Raw genomic sequence first — 12,254 nt, 5'->3', positions numbered from 1 at the left:
CGTGAGTTCTCTGAATGTTGTCAGCAAACTCATTAGTAAACTCAGAGGTCCCACCCAGCAATGAGGGACGAGAATACCGGAGATTACAACTCATAAATGGGACCTGAAAAAGGAGGGATTATTTGACAGACCACCCAAGTTTATCCCAGTGTCCTGTTGTACAGATAGCCCTATTTTGTAGCATCTCAATTCAGCACCTGCCGGCTTTGGGAGGTAGTTGGGTTCATGTTCCATGTAATTCTAAGGTCTCCATCATTGCTGAGTGTGAGTAAGAATGCACCGGGTGTGATTGCTGGGGGCCTTTGAATGAAATCATGATCCGAAGAGCTTTGTTGGGTAATCTGTTTGTTTTGTGTTATGAGATTGAGACCCCCTGGCTGGGATCCCAGTCCCACTGGGCTAGGCAAAGAGGGTCACTCTCCCAGTATAGGGGTGAAATGTGACACATAGACATGGATATGATAATCAAATAGTTGGGGGGACAGGAGAATAGATATAAAATTGAGAACATTATGGTAAATTTGATAAGCAACAGTAGCACACAGCAGATGCTAATCTTTATTGTTTCCTAGTTATCATGGAATTGGTGATATGTATTTGAAGGTGAACAATGTGGTGGTTTTGCAGATTTTTGCAAGGTATCAGTCTTTGAGACTTGCTTTCACCTTAGGATACAGAACGGTGCTACCATTATCTTTGGAATCCCTTAATGGGATATATTTAATTTGGAAGCTTTAAGATTGATTTCATTTTGTTGGTCAAGTCCTGGAGCCCAAGACCCTGCAAAAAATTCTACAACCCCCCGCTGTAAACCCAACCGAATAGATGCAAAATGGGCACCTCAGAGGAAGAAGGGGCCGTCGTGCACTGTGTATTCAAACTCCTAGAGAAATATTGTTGAAAGAGGAAGGGTTTGGAGATGCGCACCGGACGTTATCTGAAAAAAAAAAAGACAGGTTCTGTTTGTGATGCAGAAAGCAGCCATCCCTGCAGGTGAACATGTGTGTCCTCATGCTCGGTTCTCCAACTCTGTAATTCCCTCTGCACGGACACCAGAATCTTAGCAGCATTGACCCAGAGCCCACTAGAACCAACGGGAAGCTCTCTATTGACTTTGAAGAGCTCTGGATCCAATCCTGATGGTCTAAGCTGGGTGATCTGACTGATTTTAACATTTAGCCATTCTAACTTGCTTCTATTCAATACAAGTGGAGGCGGGTGTCTATGCAGGAAAGGAATGAATTATGAAACCAGGGATTTAGAATAAATCCTTCCTAATTAGTAACCCATGTGTCATGTTAGAGCAATGTCTACCTGAATCCAAAACCAGCCTGAAGCAATAGCTCACAGAGAAACATGAGCATCTCCCATTCACTTCTATAGGACTTTGAAAACCAATGACGTTATCTTCAGTGGCAGCAGAGCTGTCTATCTTGCCACCTATCCCTTGAGCAGAAAGACACAGACAACTTACCATTGGGTGTAGAGTCTGATTTCAGGGTGGGGTGTAATAGGACAGATAATTGCTAGGAAAGTTCTTTGGGGTGGACGAGAATGTGAGCCTGACATCAATCCTGAGCACAATGACAAAGCGGCTAATCTGGGATTTGATTAATATAGAATTAAAGGAGGGCAATAGAACTAATTCCGATCAGCATGGGCTTATGGAAAAGAAATTCTGTAAAAGTAATTGGAATTTTTTTGGATGTGATTAGAAGTTTGATTGATAGAGGTGATAATCTCCGACTTCTGTAAGGAATTTGAGGTGGTACAGAATGACACAGAGTCACAGAAAGGAAGAGCTGGAAGGGACCTTCAGAGGTCATCTAGTCCAGATCCCTGCACTGAGGCAAAATTAAGTATGCCTAGACCCTCCCTGACAGATCTTTGACTAACCTGCTCTGAAATACCACAACCTCCTGGGGTAACGTATTCCAGTACTTAACTATACCTCATGTTAGAACCTTTTCCCTAATATCAAATCTAAATCTCCCTAGCTGCAGACTAAGACCTTTTCTTCTAGTCCTACAATGGACATGAATGTAGGACTAGAAGAATGGATATAAACTGTTCAGGAAGGACAGGCAGGGCAGAAAAGGTGGGGGAGTTGCATTGTATGTAAGAGAGGAGTATGACTGCTCAGAGCTCCGGTATGAAACTGCAGAAAAACCTGAGAGTCTCTGGATAAAGTTGAGAAGTGTGAGCAACAAGGGTGATGTCGTGGTTGGAGTCTGCTATAGACCACCAGACTAGGGGGATGAGGTGGACGAGGCTTTCTTCTGGCAACTAGCAGAAGTTGCTAGATCTCAGGCCCTGGTTCTCATGGGAGACTTTAATCACCCTGATATCTGCTGGGAGAGCAATACAGCAGGGCACAGACAATCCAGGAAGTTTTTGGAAAGTGTAGGGGACAATTTCCTGGTGCAAGTGCTGGAGGAACCAACTAGGGGCAGAGCTTTTCTTGACCTGCTGCTCACAAACAGGGAAGAATTAGTAGGGGGAGCAAAAGTGGATGGGAACCTGGGAGGCAGTGACCATGAGATGGTCGAGTTCAGGATCCTGAAACAAGGAAGAAAGGAGAGCAGCAGAATACGGACCCTGGACTTCAGAAAAGCAGACTTTGACTCCTTCAGGGAACAGATGGGCAGGATCCCCTGGGAGAATAACATGAGGGAAAAAGGAGTACAGGAGAGCTGGCTGTATTTTAAAGAATCCTTATTGCGGTTGCAGGAACAAACCATCCCGATGTGTAGAAAGAATAGTAAATATGGCAGACGACCAGCTTGGCCAAACAGTGAAATCCTTGCTGATCTTAAATGCAAAAAAGAAGCTTACAAGAAGTGGAAGATTGGACAAATGACCAGGGAGGAGTATAAAAATATTGCTCAGGCATGCAGGAGTGAAATCAGGAAGGCCAAATCACACTTGGAGTTGCAGCTAGCAAGAGATGTTAAGAGTAACAAGAAGGGTTTCTTCAGGTATGTTAGCAACAAGAAGAAAATCAAGGAAAGTGTGGGCCCCTTACTGAATGAGGGAGGCAACCTGGTGACCGAGGATGTGGAAAAAGCTAATGTACTCAATGATTTTTTTGCCTCTGTCTTCACGAACAAGGTCAGCTCCCAGATTGCTGCACTGGGCAGCACAATATGGGGAGAAGGTGACCAGCCCTCTGTGGAGAAGGAAGTGGTTCGGGACTATTTAGAAAAACTGGACGTGCACAAGTCCGAGGGTGCTAAAGGAGTTGGCGGATGAGATTGCAGAGCCATTAGCCATTATTTTTGAAGGTCCCGGATGACTGGAAAAAGGCTAATGTGGTGCCCATCTTTAAAAAAGGGAAGAAGGAGGATCCGGGGAACTACAGTTTAGTCAGCCTCACCTCAGTCGCTGGAAAAATCATGGAGCAGGTCCTCAAGGAATCAATTATGAAACATTTAGAGGAGAGGAAAGTGATCAGGAACAGTCAGCATGGATTCACAAAGGGGAAGTCATGCCTGACTAACCTAATTGCCTTCTATGAGGAGATAACTGGCTCTGTGGATGAGGGGAAAGCAGTGGATGTGTTATTCCTTGACTTTAGCAAAGCTTTTGATACGGTCTCCCACAGTATTCTTGCCACCAAGTTAAAGAAGTATGGGCTGGATGAATGGACTGTAAGGTGGATAGAAAGCTGGCTAGATCGTCGGGCTCAACGGGTAGTGATCAATGGCTCCATGTCTAGTTGGCAGCCGGTTTCAAGCGGAGTACCCCAAGGGTCGGTCCTGGGGCCGGTTTTGTTTAATATCTTTATTAATGATCTGGAGGATGGCGTGGACTGCACTCTCAGCAAGTTTGCAGATGACACTAAATTAGGAGGCGTGGTAGATACACTAGAGGGTAGGGATCGGATACAGAGGGACCTAGACAAATTAGAGGATTGGGCCAAAAAAAAATCTGATGAGGTTCAACAAGGACAAGTGCAGAGTTCTGCACTTAGGACGGAAGAATCCCATACACTGCTACAGACTAGGGACCAAATGGCTAGGAAGCAGTTCTGCAGAAAAGGACCTAGGGATCACAGTGGACGAGAAGCTGGATATAAGTCAACAGTGTGCTCTTGTTGCCAAGAAGGCTAACGGCATTTTGGGCTGTATAAGTAGGGGCATTGCCAGCAGATCGAGGAATGTGATCGTTCCCCCTTTATTCGACATTGGTGAGGCCTCATCTAGAATACTGTGTCCAGTTTTGGGCCCCCCATTACAAGAAGGATGTGGAAAAATTGGAAAGAGTCCAGCGGGGGGCAACAAAAATGATTAGGGGTCTGGAGCACATGACTTATGAGGAGAGGCTGAGGGAACTGGGATTGTTTAGTCTGCAGAAGAGAAGAATGAGGGGGGATTTGATAGCTGCTTTCAACTACCTGAGGGGGGGTTCCAAAGAGGATGGAGCTCGGCTGTTCTCAGTGGTGGCAGATGACAGAACAAGGAGCAATGGTCTCAAGTTGCAGTGGGGGAGGTTTAGGTTGGATATTAGGAAACACTATTTCACTAGGAGGGTGGTGAAGCACTGGAATGCGTTACCTAGGGAGCTGGTGGAGTCTCCTTCCTTGGAGGTTTTTAAGGCCCAGCTTGACAAAGCCCTGGCTGGGATGATTTAGTTGGGAATTAGTCCTGCTTTGAGCAGGGGGTTGGACTAGATGACCTCTTGAGGTCCCGTCCAACCCTGATATTCTATGAAGAACCACTGGTCATTGTCCTCTTTAGAGCAGTCTTTAATATATTTAAAGACTGTTACCGAGTCTCCCCTCAGTCTTCTTTTCTCAAAACTGAATAGGCCTTGTTTATTTTAACCTTTCCTCATAGGTCAGGTTTTCTAAATCTTGTATCGTTTTGGTTTCTCTCCTCTGGACTCTCTCCAATTTCTCCACATCTTTCTTTTAAGTGAGGCATCCAGATCCGGACACTGTAGTTCAGCCCAGGTCTCACGAGTGACAAGAAGAGTGGGACAATTACCTCCCAAGTCTTACAGCAACACCACTATATTATTACACCCCAGAATTATATTAGCCTTTTTTTGCAGCAGCATCACATTATTGGCTCATGCTCAATTTGTGATCTACTCTGACCCCTACCTGCTTTTCAGCAGTATCATCTCTTAGCCAGAGAGTCCCCATTTTGGGGTTGTGCATTGGATTTTTTTTTCTTCCTAAGTGTTGTACCTTCTACTTGTCTTTATTGAATTTCAACTTGTACATTTCACAGATTATTAGGGTTGGAAGGGACCTCAGGAGGTCATCTAGTCCAACCCCCTGCTCAAAGGGGGACCAATCCCCAAATCCCTAAATGGCCCCCTCAAGGATTGAACTCACAATGCTGGGTTTAGCAGGCCAATGCTCAAACCACTGAGCTATCCCTCTCCAATTTGGAGAGGACATTTTGAATACTAATCCTGTCCCCCTCCCAGCTTGGTGTCATCCACAAATGTAATAAGCCTACTCTCCACTCCATTATCTAAGTCATTAATGAAAATATTGAAAAGTATCAGAGCAAGGACACACTGTCGTGGGAGTCTGCTGGCTAGGTCCTCCCACTTTGACAGTGAATCACTGAAAGCTGTGCTTTGAGTATAGTCTTTCAATGAATTTTGCACCCACCTTATATTTCATCTGGACCACATTTTCCTAATTTGCCTGTGAGAATGTCATGTGGGACTGTGTCAAAAGCATTAACTAAAATCAGGATATATCACATCTAGAGGTTCCCAACTATCCACCAGGCCAGTAACTGTGCCAAGGGACATTAGATTTGTATGGCATGATTTGTTCTTCACAAATCCATGCTGGCTGTTACTTAAAACCCCATTATCCTCTAAGTGCTTTAAATTTGATCGTTTAAAAATTTGTTCCAGTATCTTTCCAGGTAACAAAGTTAGGCTGACTGGTCTATAATTCCCCATGTTCCTTTCTTCCCCTTTTCTAAAGACAGATACTATTTTTGATTAGATTTTTGACATTGTGATTAAGAAACTAGAATGATACACAATTAACACAGCACACATTAAATGGATTAAACAGTGTCTAAGTGAAAGGACTCCAAATGGAAATGTATCAGGGCAATCATCACTGAGCGGGTATGTTTTTACTGGGGTCGATTCTTGGTCATGTACTTTTAAATATTTTCATCAATGACATGGAAAGAACACAAACAAATAAAAATTAGCAGTGAGGGCATTTCATCATTGAAACAACTTTCTGAGCTTTGTGGTGGATTTTCCACCATCACATTTTTTAAAATGATAAAGTGATGCTTTTCGAAAGGAGGTGCAGAACAGGAGTTAATTCAGGGAAAGGTCTCTGGCTTGTGTCATACAGGAGATCAGACTAGATTATCAGAATGGTGCCCTCTAGGTTTATAATCTGTGTTTCTATGAAAAAAAAGTAAAAATGTATGGTTTTAAAAAAGAAAATATTTTCATTTTTCCTTCCCCTCCAGCTCTCTCTCTCCCTCCCTCTTTGCAATTCTCAGTGATTGTCCTCTGAGATCCTCTGCTCGGTTCTAATTTCTCTGTCAGGATCTTTTCATAGAACCCAAGTCTGCTGGGCACCTGTGACGGGTTGGATCACAGAAACCCCCTTGGGAGCTGCCACCCGATGTGCAAAGACTACCCCTGCTTCTGTTTTCCCTGCCAGCTCAGGACTCCAGCACCCTGTCTTGCTGGGCCAGACACTCCTGTTTGGCTCCAGACACAGATCCAGGGTCTGAATCACTTGTCCCAAAGCTGCAAGTTTACCTTGAAAACAGCTCGCAGTAGCGTGCTTGTCTTTAGCACTCAGATGCCCAACTCCCAATGGGGTCTAAACCCAGATAAATCCGTTTTACCCTGCATAAAGTTTAAAGTTTATGCAGGGCAAACTCATAAATTGTTCGCCCTCTATAACACTGATAGAGAGATATGCACAGTTGTTTGCTCCCCCAGGTATTAATACATACTCTGAGTAAATTACTAAATAAAAAGCGATTTTATTAAATACAGACAGTAGGATTTAAGTGGTTCAAGGTAGTAACAGACAGAACAAAGTAAGTCACCAAGCAAAATAAAATAAAATGCGCAAATCTATGCCTAATCAAACTAAATACAGATAATCTCACCCTCAGAGATGTTTCAGTAAGTTTTTCTCAGACTGGACACCTTCCAGGCCTGGGCACAATTCTTTCCCCTGGTACAGCTCTTGTTGCAGCTCAGGTGGTAGCTAGGGGATTCTTCATGATGGCTTCTTCCTTTCTCTGTTCTCTTCCCCCCTTTATATATCTTTTGCATAAGGCGGGAACTCTTTGTCTCTCTGGGTTTCCACCCCCCCTCACTGGAAAAGCACCAGGTTAAAGATGGATTCCAGTTCAGGTGACATGATCACATGTCACTGCAAGACTTCATTACTCACTTGCCAGCACACACATATACAGAAAGACTCACAGGTAAATACAGCCATCTGCAGACAATGGGAGTCATCAAGATTCCAAACCATCATTAATGGTCCACACTTTACACAATTACAATAGGCCCTCAGAGTTACATTTTATATTTCTAGTTTTAGATACAAGAGTGGTACATTTATACAAATCAGATGATCACATTCAGTAGATTATAAGCTTTGGAATGATACCTTACAAGAGACCTTTTGCATGAGGCATATCCCAGTTACTTACATTCACTTATTACCGTATTTTCTCTAAAACTATCTCAGTTACATTATATTGACTTATCAAGTTTTTTATAAAACCATATAGACTGCACAACGTCACAGCACCCATCTCCCATTGAAGAGATGTTTTCTATTTAGACATGGAGTTTCCCCTGAGCGTATTCTGTCCCCATGGTGCTATCCACTTTGGTTTTGATGTTTGTGTTTTTGTCTTTAAAGATGAGCCAGAAATGAAGAATCACTGTGGAGGAGTTCATCCTCTTGGGCTTGTCCAGCAACTGTCATTTAAACATCATCCTGTGTGTGGTTCTATTAGTTGTCTTCCTGCTGTCCATAATGGGAAACATCATTGTTGTCACCCTCCCCCTCAGGGACCATCGCCTTCAGTCCCCCATGTATTTCTTCCCCAGGAACTTCTGCCTCTTGGAAATCTGCTTCACCTCCGTCGTCATGCCCAGGTTCCTCCACAGCCTCCTGACAGAGAGAAAATCTATTCCCCTCCCTGGTTATTTCCTTCAACTGTGGTTGTTCTTCCTCCTGGGTGCCTCTATGTTTTGCCATGGGAATTGTCATGACCTTTGACCGCTACATGGCTATCTGCCGCCCCTTGCGTTACGGCACCATCATGAATGGCAGAGTCTGCTTCCAGTTAGTGCTGGGCTGCTGGGTGATGAGTTTTCTCTTGTTCTTTCCTGCAGCATTTATGGTTGTGCTGTTACCGTTCTGTGGCCCCAATGTCATAAACCACTTCTACTGCGATACAGCCGCATTGCTCCAACTCTCCTGCAGGGACACGGGACACATTGAGGTAATGCTCTTGGTTGCAGCTGTAGTGGTCTTACCTGGCACTTTAACAGTCACCATCATTTCCTATGGCTGTATCATCTGTACTATCATGCGCATCCCGTCCACCACAGGAAGGAAAAAGGCCTTTTCAAGCTGCTTGCTCACCTCCTGGTTGTTGTGATATTGTAGAGTAGCGCCATCTTCAGGTACATCCGACCAGATCAATGGGGCACTTGGGACTAGGGTATAGGGTATGGAATCTGGACCCATGGAAAAGAAGCCCTTGAGGAATTTCACCATGATTTCAATAATTTCCATCCCACCATCAACCTCAGCCTAGATCAATCCACACAAGCGGTCCATTTCCTGGACACTATTGTGCTAATAAGCGATGGTCACATCAATACCACCCTATACCGGAAACCTACTGACCGCTACACTTACCTACATGCCTCCAGCTTCCATCCAGGACACACCACACGATCCATTGTCTACAGCCAAGCTCTAAGATATAACCGCATTTGCTCCAATCCCTCGGATAGAGACAAGAACCTACAAGATCTCTATCAAGCATTCTTAAAACTACAATACCCACCTGCTGAAGTGAAAAAACAGATTGACAGAGCCAGACAAGTACCCAGAAGTCAACTCCTACAAGACAGGCCCAACAAAGAAAATAACAGAACACCACTAGCTGTCACCTTCAGCCCCCAACTAAAACCTCTCCAGCGCATCATCAGAGATCTACAACCTATCCTGAAAGATGATCCTTTACTCTCACAGATCTTGGGAGACAGACCTGTCCTCGCTTACAGACAACCCCCCAACCTAAAGCAAATACTCACCAGCAACCACACATCACTGAACAAAACCACTAACCCAGGAACCTATCCTTGTAACAAACCCCGATGCCAACTCTGTCCACATATCTATTCAAGTGACATCATCATAGGACCTAATCACATCAGCCATACCATCAGGGGCTCGTTCACCTGCACATCTACCAATGTGATATATGCCATCATGTGCCAGCAATGCCCCTCTGCCATGTACATTGGCCAAACCGGACAGTCTCTACGCAAAAGAATTAATGGACACAAATCTGACATCAGGAATCAAAATACTCAAAAACCAGTGGGAGAACACTTTAACCTGTCTGGTCATTCAGTGACAGACCTGCGGGTGGCTATATTACAACAGAAAAACTTCAAAAACAGACTCCAAAGACAGACTGCTGAGCTAGAATTGATATGCAAACTAGACACAATCAACTCCGGTTTGAATAAGGACTGGGAATGGCTGAGCCATTACAAACATTGACTCTATCTCCCCTTGTAAGTACTCTCACACTTATTATCAAACTGTCTGTACTGGGCTAGCTTGATTATCACTTCAAAAGTTTTTTTTTCTCTTAATTAATTGGCCTCTCAGAGTTGGTAAGACAACTCCCACCTGTTTATGCTCTCTGTATGTGTGTATATATATCTCCTCAATATATGTTCCATTCTATATGCATCCGAAGAAGTGGGCTGTAGTCCACGAAAGCTTATGCTCTAATAAATTTGTTAGTCTCTAAGGTGCCACAAGTACTCCTGTTCTTCTTTTTGTGGATACAGACTAACACGGCTGTTACTCTGGAACCTTGTTTACTTCAGTCATTTTTCTTCTTCTTCCTGGGCTCCTCTACGTTTTTCCACCTGGCTTTAATGTCCTTTGATCGTTACGTGGCTATCTGCAACCTGCTACATTACATCACTGTAATGAGCAACAGGGTCTGCCTCTACTTAGTGCTTGGCTGCTGGCTGGTGAGTTTCCTACTGGTGCTTCCTACCACCGTTCTCTTTGTCCGCTTGCCGTTCTGTGGCCTCAACATCATAAACCACTTCTACTGTGATACAGCCCCATTGCTCCAACTCTCCTGCACAGACACAGGGATCATTGAATTAGTGGCCCTGGTGACAGCTGTTCTTACGCTGTTCAGCACGTTGACGGTCACCATCATCTCCTATGGCTGTATCATCTCCACTGTCATGCGCATCCCATCCTCCATGGGCAGGAAAAAGGCCTTTTCCACCTGCTCCACTCATCTCACGGTTGTGGTGATATTGTACAGTAGCTCCATTTTCAGGTACATCCGACCAAGTCAGCGCGGTGGGTGGGACTTTGACAACGTTATGTCCTTTCTTTACACGGTGGTCACCCAGCTGTTTAATCCCTACATCTATGCTCTCAGGAATGAACATGTCAAACAGGCCCTGAAGGATGCTTGTGACAGGGTATGTTTTAAGCATCCGAATCGGGCCTGAAAAAATTAAAATCGGAAGATGCAAGAGTAAAGTGAATATCTTTGATTTCATTCGAACCTTACAATGGGCCTAGGTGTGTCATGAGTGCTATGTAAGACGCTGCACTTTGGAACCAATGTATCCAGGGTAGCTAGTCAACACCTACTATTCTGGTCACTGTATAGACACGCAATCAATAGAAGAATTAAATGGATATTCATAGAGTCTAGTTCTGCTTTTGCTTTTGGCGAAAGCCTGTCCTGGCTTATCTCTTCTACTGAATGGCTAAGACATGGGCACATCCTGTTCTATTGGTTACCTGGCCTCCACTACCCTGGTCTGCTTCTTACCACACCTTGTATTGTTGCAGCAATGCTTAAAGACCCCAACGGAGATCAGCACCCCATTTCACAGGCCATTGTACATTACACAAAAGACAATGCAGGCCTTGTAGAGTAGATCTTAGAAATGGGTAGACGCCTTATAATGTGACATAAGAGACTCAATCTATTGAATTTATTACAAGGAAGATTAGGAGTTGACTTGTTCATGATATACAAGTACCTTCATGGGGAGAAAATACCAGATGGCAGAGTGTTTCTGAATCTAGTGGAGACAGGCAGAAGAAGAACCAAGGGCTGGAAGTTGAAGCCAGACAAATGCAAATGAGAAATAAGACCTCTCTCTTTAACATTGGAAAAAACGACCACGAGAAGTGGTGGATTCTCTCTCTCTCACTCGCTGTTTTCAAGTCTTGACCACATGCCTTTCTGGGATATTTTGATTTAGGGCAGGTCTACACTAGAAGCACTACATCGGCACAGCTGCACGTCTGGCAAAGATGCTCTATATCGATGGGAGAGCGCTCTCCCACCAGCATAATTACTCCACCTCTGCAAGAGATGGAAGCAATGTCATCAGGAGAGCATCTCCCACTGACATAGCGCTGGGGCGGACAGCACTTAGGTTGCTGTAACTTGCGTCACTCAGGGGGAGTCTTTTTCACACCCCCAAGTGACATAAGTTAGATCGACTTAAGCAGTAGACGACCTGCCCTCAGTCAAACAAGTTATTGTGGTCAATACAGGTGTAACTGGGTGCGCTTCTGTCGTGTGTCCTGTACAGGAGAACAGATTACATGATTGAATGTGCCTTTCTGCCCTTAAAGGCTATGAATGTATCAATTTCTATGACAGAAATGCTGGCAGTGGAATGGGAAGAAATTATTTGTTTCCTCCTTGATTTGGCAGTGGATATTTTCAAAGTTACAGAGGGAGGGAGGTGGGGGTGAAATCCCAGCTCCACTGAATTCAGAGTTTTACCATTGACGTGTGTAAGCAGAATCTTACTCCAGGTGCTCAACTAGCAATAGGAGTTGGGTGCAAATTTTCCTTTGCCCCTTTGATAATCGCCCTTGTCTTGCTTCAGAAAGTTTCCCCAATAGAAGGTGACTGAGAAGAGGAAGAACAGAAAATCTCTCCTTCGGGAAGCAGTGGGTGATGTTCTGC

General features: G+C 44.3%; 1 protein-coding gene across 1 annotated transcript; it reads left to right on the top strand.

Moving 5' to 3' along the window:
• The first annotated feature begins 591 nt into the window (after positions 1-591).
• Positions 592-11,892, top strand: LOC117885467 (olfactory receptor 6C4-like). The gene is made up of 4 exons (XM_034786769.1): positions 592-638; positions 7,912-8,163; positions 10,086-10,737; positions 11,872-11,892. The coding sequence occupies exons 1-4, from the start codon at positions 592-594 to the stop codon at positions 11,890-11,892; spliced, it is 972 nt and encodes a 323-aa protein (XP_034642660.1).
• The last annotated feature ends 362 nt before the right edge of the window (positions 11,893-12,254 follow it).

This window comes from Trachemys scripta, chromosome 12, assembly GCF_013100865.1.
Source record: "Trachemys scripta elegans isolate TJP31775 chromosome 12, CAS_Tse_1.0, whole genome shotgun sequence".
Lineage (NCBI taxonomy): Eukaryota > Metazoa > Chordata > Testudines > Emydidae > Trachemys > Trachemys scripta.
The sequence above is the reverse complement of the archived record's forward strand: the minus strand, read 5'-3'. Positions and strand labels throughout refer to the sequence as shown.

Bases quoted from the DNA above. Each gene is read 5' to 3' on its own strand.
- LOC117885467 (XM_034786769.1), top strand. From the start codon at position 592: ATGTATTTGAAGGTGAACAATGTGGTGGTTTTGCAGATTTTTGCAAG. The intron at 639-7,911 runs GTATCAGTCTTT...CCAGAAATGAAG, and splicing joins GTTTTGCAGATTTTTGCAAG to AATCACTGTGGAGGAGTTCA. The intron at 8,164-10,085 runs ATCTATTCCCCT...ACAGACTAACAC, and splicing joins AGCCTCCTGACAGAGAGAAA to GGCTGTTACTCTGGAACCTT.